The sequence below is a fragment of the Photinus pyralis genome, unplaced genomic scaffold (assembly GCF_008802855.1).
Source record: "Photinus pyralis isolate 1611_PpyrPB1 unplaced genomic scaffold, Ppyr1.3 Ppyr1.4_LG8, whole genome shotgun sequence".
Lineage (NCBI taxonomy): Eukaryota > Metazoa > Arthropoda > Insecta > Coleoptera > Lampyridae > Photinus > Photinus pyralis.
The window spans coordinates 23,926,468-23,937,786 of record NW_022170819.1 but is presented as its reverse complement, the minus strand read 5'-3'; the positions used below and the strand labels follow the sequence as shown (position 1 = coordinate 23,937,786).

Below are 11,319 nucleotides of genomic sequence, written 5' to 3'. Positions count from 1 at the left end.
TTTTTCAAAAAAGTAGTGTATATCAAAGTTCTGTAGAATTTTATGGTCTACAATTTCTGATAATAATATTTTTTTCTAAAGTGAACCATTAAAAAGACATGATTGAAAAACTAAGAAACCGACCAAATTTCAGGGGTTTTGGGGGTGGTACGGGGGAAGCACGCACAAGGGGTGGGAGGTCGAAAACTTAGATTCTTAACTACCAGATGACTGTCTATGACATGCAAAAGAAATTGGAACTACTTCTCATTTTGCAAGTTAAAACCCTCTATTCCCTGGACTAATAGGGATCTCTGAAGATACGATGGTCAAATTATAGAAAAAGTGCGAAATTAGAGAGTTATTATCATGCTTTAAAGAAAACCAGAAAATCCAGATTACTTCGGGAGATATATGCCAGAAAAACCAAAATTTGCCGATTTTGTCTTTGTCTATTTTTTTCTGATGTTATTGGTACAGATACAAAAAGGTAAAAAGGTACCTTCCCATTGTCACTTTTTGAGCTCTACAAGACATCGTTTATTTATTTATTTATTTATTCATTTTATATGGCCCATAAAAATAGTACACTGTATTGAGTAGCATTTTTTATTACGAATACTGTTGGTTTCAACAAGATGGTGCACCCGCACACATCGCCCTAATCGTGCGAAAATACCTATCAGACAAATTTCCTGGAAAATCTAAAATATTATGTCCGATTATACAGGGTGACAATTTGAAAACTTACCACCCCCCATATCTTAGTAAATAAACGAGATATTTAAAAAAATCAAAATCCGTTTCGGTAATTCGGAGGGGAATCACAATGACATAGTTGGCGACGCACCCCCTCCAACCCCCTGCGCCCCAGCCACCCCAACTTTTAAATCTTAAACAGTGACCCCCCATGTGTGATACGTCGTTGGAAAGCTCTGAAAAAATGCTTTCCAACCATACCAAATAGCATTACATTTAGGTTAGTAATTATCGTGCAAATCAAAAAATAAACTAATATGATACATTTGAAATCTGTCGTATTTAAAACGCAACCGGCGAACATAGACGAACTAAGACAGAGAATAATTCAAGAATGTCGAAATATTGCAAAACCAACATTTGAAAAGGTTCGACAAGAGTTTGAGAATAGATTATAACTGGCGATCAAAAATGAGTTGCTGTCGAGTCGGCTTTGGAAGTTCAAGTTAAATACGATTTTCCATGTTTATTTTTTGATTTGCACGATAATTACTAACCTAAATGTAATGCTATTTGGTATGGTTGGAAAGCATTTTTTCAGAGCAAGTATGAGTTGAGGCATCTAACGGTGTCCTAAAGGGGGAAGTTGTCACAAATTCTGCAAAGTACTTGGGTCTGGTTTGTGTTCCTGTGGTGGCAGATATCTAAATGAAAACTAACAGGTTTCATCTCCCATTTTAGCACTGCTGGTGTAAATGACAAATTCCGCACTATTGAAGGTGTATCAGAAGTACTACAGATGTCGCTTCTTAGCCGATCAATACTTCCCTCTTCGGTAGAAATGTTTCAGTGGTTCTGTTAGGGTGGTATTGCGGAGTCTTTGCAGAGGGCGCAAGTTTTACGTTGACAGTGTACTTTGAATCGATTGTACAAGCCACCTAGCGTTTGATTGGGTTAATAAGAGTCAGTGCGCGCGTCGTCTTCGTATTTCCTTCATTACACACTTGTAGGAATGATGAATGACACCACTGAACGAAGATGATGTCAAGCCACTTAATAATTCAAACACATCACACATGGCGTAGCACAAAGGCGACGTTAGGGAATTAAAATAGAACAAATGGGCTTCTTTATGGAATTCTGGTCGGAAAAATTTCGCAACGTCTTTACAGACGCAATTTTTCCTTATGTAGGCAATCTATCAATTTCACTGCCTACATCGTTTTTTTACGTATTTATTCGACAGTTTACAAAGTTATTGTGTTTTATACATATATATAATATATAATATATAATTCGTACCTAACTGCAACTGATGTTTCGTAGTGATTTAAAATTGCCCATTATAAAATGTCGGCATAGATTTTTTCAATAACGAAGCGAAGAGCAATTTAAGTTATCATACTTCTATTTGGGAAGCTTTGCCACGAACGTAATTTTTTGTCATTTTAGGAAACCCTGCGGCAGTTTCCTTGGGTCAAAGGAATCCATTACAATTCTTCTGGAGTGGCAACCTGTGAATTATTCCATTGTTTGTCAGAGAAAACAACGAATGATCCCGAGTGAATAATATTCAATTTCTGTTTAAAGATTATAATTACCGGCTGGTTAAACAACGAAAGGGATGATTCTGCTTGGGCGAAGGCGATACTATCGACAAAAGGTTTTACGGTGTGGTATGAATAAGTTTACCGAAAATGGCACGCTGCTTCTTAACAGACACGCTCATTATTAATGTTCTGGTATTCTTTTCAACGAATGCCCATATAAAGGCTTAATTCTACGTTACGTTATATATAACTTATAGTTTTTAAAAAATCGTACTCACTTAGCGACCATTCAGAGTCTCTTAGTTCGTTTTGACTCACCTAATTTTCACTTTCTTATCTGAATTTTATAAATAAAATTTTTGAAATAATTCCTGGCTAGCATGAAATTAATATTATTGAAAGGAAACGGCTCATTTCCCTTTTTCGTCCAATCTTTGAAATCCACCGTGATATTCAGGAAAATACATTGCTAAATTCAACCTCAATCCAGCTCTACTCCTTTACAAACCTTCTCCCTAAGATTAGCTTGATTGAAACTTACCGAATCTAACTCTTTTTACCAAATTTCAATGCCGTTATAACGTTTGATAGTCCTTTCTGATTGCTAAACCATAAAACTCTTTTTTACTGTAAAAATTATTTTATTATCTTAAACTCTCCTTAAAACTGTAGACTCCTGGTAAAATTTGGAAGATAATGAAACGTTGGGGGTTTGGTTATCGGTTTCACTGACCAGGCAACTTTATTTACTGTTGAAATTTTGGTCCTAAAACGTAATTGTAATTAATTCAAAAATGTTCTTTCCCAAAAACGATGTAGTCTGTTGCCCGTAATATGCTCGCGTTGACTGATCCGCAACGAGATATTGAGCGTATAAAAACTTCTCCGTTCAAAACTAGGCAAGGGTTCTTCTTACCGCGTTGATTCGGGAAAGTTTAATTCATAAACGGTAAAAAATACATGCAAGACTACTCGGTTTTAATTACCTATAGCTTGAGCTCTTTAAGGATTTTTAAGAAAATGTCTTATTTAACTTAGTAAGAATCAAGTTGCAGTTATTTTTCATAAAGATTTAAACCTTTAATTTCCCTTAACTTCCCAATCGCCCTTTGTGAGTACCCTCCTCCGACAATTTTGTTCTTGAAGTATAAGGAATGTAACGATTAATTTCCTTCATTACAAAGCATTATTATAGTTTACGGTTGAAAGATCCCTTAACTTTTGTAAGTAGATAGGCTAGGAGAGTTCGAGCCCACTTTTGGTCGAAATCCTATGTTATTTCTTATGGGAAATTCTAAGGTTCATTTGGGTGTTTTTGGAGCAGTTTGGATGTGCGCATGCGCGCCCCGCCCCTTTGCGCAGGCGTCATTTGGACGCCATCTTGGAATCCTCAAGTTCTTGGAATCCTCAAGTTCTTGGACGCCATCTTGGAATCCTCAAGTTCTTGGACGCCATCTTGGAATCCTCAAACTTCGACCCCTTCGTACCCTGAAAATTTTTTTTAAATGGAACGGATTCGAACCGTCAACCATTGGATTACAAGTCCTATAGCATAACCACTGAGCTAATTAGACTATTATGGTATAATGCTTGGATAGTTGTATTTATAACGAACCTATTTTAATGGTACGGAGGCGCCATCTATTGGCGTTGTAATGCATATAGAGGTATATTTTCAACCGGCTCCCTCTATTAGATTGATGCGACATATAGGTATAGGGTAGGAAATTGTAATTTCAGGAGACAGGTGCGAGGACCCTCATTCTAACCTATAATTCCATCTCGGAGGTAGGTTCCCTATAACCAGAACAGGAGTGGGCAGGGAAAAAACAACAAACAAAATGTAGGGTGTTTTTATTTACAGCGGAAATAGTGATTTGAAGTTTATTATTACAATTAAAGCGCTTACTCTACTTACATAAAATTTGTGGCGAAGAGAGCCTCGGCCCTCGACGTCAGCAACGCCCATTTTAATGACAGCATTGTTATTCATAATTGGAAATCCCCCGCTCCGTTCTACACATAGGTATATATAATTAAAACGTAATACATGGTGGTTTTATACCTCGCTGGGTTTATCCCACCGAAAATAATAGTAGTTTCTTGTTCTACAAATATACGGTTAAAACGTATAGTTTACCTCGACTCCTCGCAAAAATGATTGCACATTTCTCGATATAAAATAATTTATATTAAGTTGCGAAAGCAATAAGAGAACAGAGTTCGCAGATGTCATTATTCTAATAATTGGTATGGAAAGTTTCAATCTTGCGATAGTGTTTATTTATAGCAGCGCGTGCTCGCGAATTTGATATGGTACTTTATCTCATTTCATTTCCACATCGACACCTATATACGGGTTTTATTGTGTATGAATGCGTAAAGTTCGAAAATCTCCCATAAAAACGGCGTGCATCCGCAATCCGATTTCAAAAAGTGCATGTGGGTATACACCTACTTAGACAGGCGCCTTCTTATATACCTCAGGTAAGCCTTTTTTCAATTTTTAGTTGCTTATAATTTACTTTTCTTAGGGAGACGTGTCCTTGCGCGCATAATTTGCAGTTTAATGAAAGCGTGACATTTTATTGTATTTATTCAGCGATTATTTTATATGGGCGTTTATAAGTAATAAGCTGACAGCAGAAAACATAGTCTACATCAGAGTTGGACCGTAAGTATCAAAATTATTTTGTAATAAAAAGCCTACATTGATATCTTTTTTAGCCGATATCAAACCCCAATGGAGGATTGACTTCATCATCATCATGGTTAAACGGCGTGCGGATTTATTATTATTATTAATATCTATACTTCACATTTATTGATCAGGAGTAGAGAATAATACAGTTGTGATAAATAAATGCGATAACATTGTGAATTATGTATTACATCAATTTGTTTGGTATTCAGTTAAATCAATTTTTCTCGGATCTACATTTATATAACGATAATATTGATTATAAGGTGAGCTTCTTAATTTAATATCTATAAGTATAATCTAGCGGCGGATTTACACATTTGCGCTCTACGCCAGATGCAATTTACCGCCTATTTCAAGCTTACCAAATAGGACGAAAATTTTTTTCGATCGCTTCACTCGCAATTAATGACACTTAGGTATGTAAAATCTATAATGTAAGTATAACCTAAGTATTCTAAATAAGTGGCACTTTTAATTTTTAATGAATCATTCAATCAAATCAATACCGTACCCATAAACTTAGGGTGATTGTAATATGTAATGCTGAAGCTGAATATAGACCTGCTGAAAATTGTACCTATGTCTAATCACCCTGAATTGTAAATTAAATCCCCAATTATAGCATAATTACGTAATTGTTAAATAGTAAAATGGACATTTAGCTGCGTATATTCTAGAAGAGGAACAAGTTACCGAATTGTCGATCTACCTTGTATAGCTTTGGTTAAATTATTATTGGTTAGATACACCTCTTTCCATGACCACCCAGGAGGCAATAAATTCACACTAGAAATAATGCAATTTATTGGAGATGTTTACGGCCTCGTTATAGGATTCCCATTAGATATTTCTCTACACAGGGTGTATAAAAAAAATAACTAATAGGCCTACCTTTTTAATAGTACTGCTTGTGCATCTCGAACCACGAAAAAGAGCATGACGTATAATCAATTCTCGGTACATCTCAAGTAGCTGAAGTAGCCCATAGCCGACACGCGACATACAGCTGTTGTCGCGTCAAGTGTACTCGGTGCCGCCAGGGCGTAGTTGGCGTATAGGGAAATCCTTTGAACCACCTGACACGAATTCTTCTTCAATCCAACTCTCAGAACCTTCAGCTTCTAATTCAGCCGTTAAGTTGCCTAAATATTTACCTGTTAGCGGATTGGGTTGTCCTTCCGCTGATATATAGATTATAGAGTCAGTGTCATAATACTGGACATGATCACCTATTGAACATAATACACTTAGACGTATGAATGCTGCGATAAGCCAAGCTTCTAAATTCCAAACCAGGATAGAGATGAAGGCCTGCCGTATTCACTGTCAACAAGTGGTAAGAGGGCCCCTTTCTAACCTATAATCTTGTTTACCATAGTACATATTTCTAAGTAGGCGCTCTACCTTCGCGTGCTGGGTGGGAGGAGGTGTCTGAACACTTGTTTTACGGAAGAAATGATAACACCCTAATCACTACATCTTATTATTTTAGGTAAGGGCTTAGTCAGAATGGAGTGGATAAGTAAAACAAAACAAAATTTAATGCGGGTTTATTAGTTCTGGAAAAAAATTCATTGAAGTAAACATTATAATTGAAACGATAACACTTACATAAAACACCCAGTACGTGTTTTGTAGTTCCAGGTCTTTATAGACCTGGAACCTCCTGATGTGTTGATATACTCCTTCTATCTTTACGGAGTCGGGGATTACCCCCCGACCCCGTAAAATAGCAACATTTTCCTAAATAAGAGCTAATTAAAATACGGTATGATGCATGAAAAGTACTTTTACAGATGCATATTTCTGTTGAATTAATGCTCGTAGTTCTCGTTCTACAAATATATGGTTAAACGTGTGATAGATATGTGGCGTATTTACCATAGGCCGTCTGCAATGGGCCAAAGATGATGGCCGCACCTTGAGCTGAAAAATTACATACATTAAGTTTGATGAAAAATAGAAAAGAGGTCATCCTTACCCGCCATCCTCGTAACAAATGACTATCAAACGCAGTGTTGCCAGGTCATAATATTTTTGATCAGTATATTGCCAGTCTAAATAACAGTAGGAATCAGTAGACAGATGAGTTGGCTAATTTCAGGGGTAAAGTTTATCTTTGCGGCTATTTCTCTTTCGGAGTTTTATTTATTGCTATCCATTTAGACAGGAAACCTGTACAGATTGCACAGCTATGACAAACGATGTCATAGGAAGTTCGATACAAAGGGGTATGCAGATAAACATACAATAAAAATTTAAGTCCTTCACTCATTATATTCAATATCTCCATACCTCTATAGAACGTGATATTATATGGGTAAAACATTTGGTACAGGCCGGTGATAGATTTGTATTATTATCGATCAAAGCACCCTATTAGTTTTGAAAATGCGTACCTACGTTGCGGGGGGTTCCCGAAGTCTGAAGACCTTCAAAAATTAGTATGCTCGTAGGTAGTGTATTATTTTAGAAGGAGGTCTACTTTGAAGGTGATACGATAAACTTGAATACTTTTCGTTTCATTGACCAATTCCATATACCTTTTGAGTATTACCTCGACCTATTCAAAAGCCGGCTGTTTCACTACATCGACTATCGTTATGCCCTGGAGATGAGTAGATTTTAAAATTTGCTATAACTAAAGTTTAACGATACCTATATATTCTATTTACTCACGAGCTGCCGCCATTGATAATTTCGTAAAGCGTAGCTTAAGATTACGACTCAAGGACACCTATATAGTTGCATTGTTTTAATAGGAAAAGCATAAATTCTTTCTAGAAATTTTGCGGGACATGATAGTTAGACTTGAGGATATATAGGTGCAAGACTAACAGGAAACCGTTAGAACTTGTAGGCGTTTAAGTCAAAGGTGTCATATTGATAACAATAGAACCGAAGAAGCGCGTTATCTATAAAATTGCATTGGATGATGTGACCGCTTTATACTGAATAAATATTTGAATAGTAGGTATTTGCGTAAAAGCGCTCGCCAGACAAGTATGCATGTTGTTATTTTGGAAATCAATATTCAGTCTTCCTTCGACGACATAATGTCAAGGGAAATCGATGTACAAGTCTTTAAAACAAGAAACGAATTTACCGAAAGAGCTTGCAATATTTATAATGGAAAGCAGATGGCTTACAACGTCAAGCTACCTGGCTAATCCATAACCATCGCGGAATTAAATGGGAGCATGGTCATACGCCATCCTACATGTTTCCAATTATACTTCGCCAGTTAATATCATCATCAGACCAAGTATACGTTAAAGGAAAAGAAAAAGCCGATTTCATTCGAAAAAAACTCTATCGCAAAATGTCACCGAGGTGGAAGAAGAACCAGCTTTACGTAAATTAGAAGCATGTTGCTACTATCATATACGCTCACTTTGTTGTTGCGCTTTATCTAACGTTTATTATACTTATTTATAATACTCATATAATTTATTGCAATTGATACATCTTAATACGATTACATAATATGGGCTCTAAAACAGCTGCAATGCGTTCTATTTTACATTTGAAGCGGTACCTATCTAATGCGACAGTTTCCCACGGACCCTTTCTTGCTTCTCTGTAAGCATAGGACCAAGCTCGCAAGATGTAAATTTTATTTTTTTGTTTCATTGTGTCAAACCATACAAACGAGTCTGAGAACGAGCTTTTTAAGCAAAACTTGCTATTGTACAGCTCTTTTTTCTTCCTTCTGATTTTCTTCTTCACATTACTCTTTCTTTTATTCCGTTCCACACTTTCCTCTTCATCGCTGATATCTCGATATTACCATTTCTTCAATTCGTTTACATATTCTTCTAATGTACGGAGCTACTTAATTGATATCAGTATTGCTACAGTAAACGACTAACTGTCTCCTTTACGCCTTAAAACTTTCTCGGATGAGCTGTTTTCTACATTTCTTCAGCATCGAAGTGACCCATTATAGGTTCTCCTAATAGATCTTCAAGGTATATAGGATTACCAACCTTTAGCGACTTTAACAGTTTCGTAGATTAATTTGAAGTGTAGTCTCTTGCAAAAATTATCAGCCTCACTATAAATGTTTTCTATACCATTATCTACGGAGAACTTAGCCCTTTGTTACATATACGACCTTAGGTAATCTATATGTAGGGGAAATTTGCAATGTTTTAACCCAAATAGGTCCCGATATTTTCTTTATTATCTCAGGTAAAATATACTGTTCAAACCAGCCAGTCGTATGATCGTATCCAATTTCGTCACTTTCATATTCAAATTTCCCGCCGTTCTTGTTTTCCCAAACAATCTTCACTTTAAGTTTATCAAGAATTTGCGGTATTCTGCGTCGACATCTATCATCTTCACACATATACAGTTCTTTTCTGAATAATCTGCACAACACCTCTTTAATTTCTTTTCGCTCGGTAACGTAGACAGGGACAGGTTGAGGCTTTTTGGGAGGATTTTTAATCGAATCCTCGAGAATTTGCAGCATCATGTTAAAGATTCGTTCTTCTCTCTCGCCATAATTTTCCTGATAGCATTGTTGACAACAAGTTTCAAAGTCATAGTACTTTATCCCCTTTCTGTCTTTTCTTAAAGTACTTCCAACGCGGTATCCTTCTCTTTCGCAGCAAATTTCACATTTTTCCTTTAGCTCAGGTCGACAGTCGCTACAGTTACAAGGTCTTCCCCAATTACACGCTTTAGACATCGTTGAAGGGCTGCTCTTCTCGACAACACAACACCAAATGGCTTCTGTCCTCTGTTCTGAACCCCTTTATGTCTTTACGGAAAAGCGAGCTATGGGAATTACAAGGATCACACCTCCTTTAGGTCAGTTAGCAAACCCCGCTGGAACAGTTGGCAAAGCCGTTAGATCAGATAGGTAGAACCCTTGGATCAGTTGAAAAAGCCGTTGGACCGCTTTAGAACTGCTGTGAACCGATATTGGACCGCTATGAACTGCCTTTCGACCACCTCTGAACCGGTTTTGGACAGCTGTGAACCGATATTGGACCGCTATGAACCGCCTTTGGACCGCTTATGAACCGCTTTCGAACTGATTTGAACCGCTTCTGAACCGCTTTCGAACAGCTTCTGAACCGCTTTCGAACTGCTTTGAACCGCTTCTGAACCGCTTTCGAACAGCTTTGAACCGCTTCTGAACCGCTTTCGAACTGCTTTGAACCGGTTTGGTACCGATATGAACAAACAAACAAACCCGTTGAACCTGTTGACAAGCTGATGACAAACCACCTGGACTAATTGGCAAACCCGTTGGACCTGGTAGGATAGGCCATTGTATTAGTTAGCAAGATGATTGATTCCTAAAGGACAAACCTGCTGGTAAGGAGGCTAAGGTTCTTAAATCGCATCATGCTATTTCCGTCTCCACTACGCTATTGATTCATACCATCTATAAGTTTTCCCTATAATTTAGTCTAACTACAAGAGTGAAGGCGATAACATGTGTAACTGCTGGTCCTGTACATCATCGTCTGATGTTGCGACATCGCCATCATCAACATCATACGGGTATTTAGAAGAGGAATTAGCTGAAATATATTATCAAGCGACAAAGGAAACGTTAATTGGTGCTGTACGATACGTTCTCAGTGATAGTAAGGATATTGAAATAGGTTATAGCACTTGTTTTCATCAGGAACCTGTTTTACGCCTCTCTTGCAAGAGCGAGGGTTGCGGCGTCATATTGACTGTTGAAGATTGGAACAATCTTTTAAAATGGCAGCCCTATACCGAAATACAGCTATATCGATCAAAGAAAACAGAAAAATGTTGGTCTGCTGAAGACCTCATCTATGAAGACGTCAACTATGAAGATTACTATGAACCATTAAGTGACACTTTAGGCTTACTTTATAACTGGAAATTTACCGATGATTCGGATAAAATTATAACCACCATCGATATTCGACAATTTAATCAATCATGCTGCATGCATAGAAACGAGATTGAGGAGTTGTTCAACATGAAATATGCAATAAACTCAAGACTACAACAACTAGGGTCCTATAACTTCGCTACCTTTTACCGGATATTTATCAATAAAATGGTTGACTTGAAAAGAAGTAATAAGGAGACCGCGCCTATCGCTGATGTATACGAAGATGCTAGATACTTAATTAATCAGCTGTGCATAGAAGTATATTTCAGAAAAATGTGTTTAGAGGAAATCTTACATTACAATCCGTCAATTATTGCTAATGATGTAATGACGAAGCTTCAGTATGTATAATAAAATTAAAAGTTATAGATCGAGATCATTTTATTATCAAATTTCCCATTCGAACGGGTTTCAGTCGTCAAGTGCGATAAAAACAGGAAAACCTCATTAAAAATAGCTACACAAGGTTTGATGATTGGAAGAGCGGATGCTGT

General features: G+C 37.0%; 2 protein-coding genes across 2 annotated transcripts in view; both read right to left on the bottom strand.

The window, feature by feature from the left end:
• Nucleotides 1-6,467: 6,467 nt before the first annotated feature.
• Nucleotides 6,468-6,987, bottom strand: LOC116177606. The gene is made up of 4 exons (XM_031496616.1): nucleotides 6,914-6,987; nucleotides 6,814-6,858; nucleotides 6,721-6,767; nucleotides 6,468-6,675 (listed from the first exon to the last, which is right to left on the bottom strand). The coding sequence occupies exons 1-4, from the start codon at nucleotides 6,918-6,920 to the stop codon at nucleotides 6,472-6,474; spliced, it is 303 nt and encodes a 100-aa protein (XP_031352476.1). The 5' UTR covers nucleotides 6,921-6,987; the 3' UTR covers nucleotides 6,468-6,471.
• A 2,038-nt stretch (nucleotides 6,988-9,025) lies between these two features.
• The window catches only part of LOC116179481 (sperm flagellar protein 2-like), a 5,319-nt gene continuing 3,025 nt past the window's right edge, over nucleotides 9,026-11,319 (bottom strand). The window contains exon 2 of the mRNA XM_031499275.1: nucleotides 9,026-9,451. Coding sequence (XP_031355135.1) covers nucleotides 9,026-9,451 — 426 coding nt within the window. The remainder of the gene's footprint in view (nucleotides 9,452-11,319) is intronic.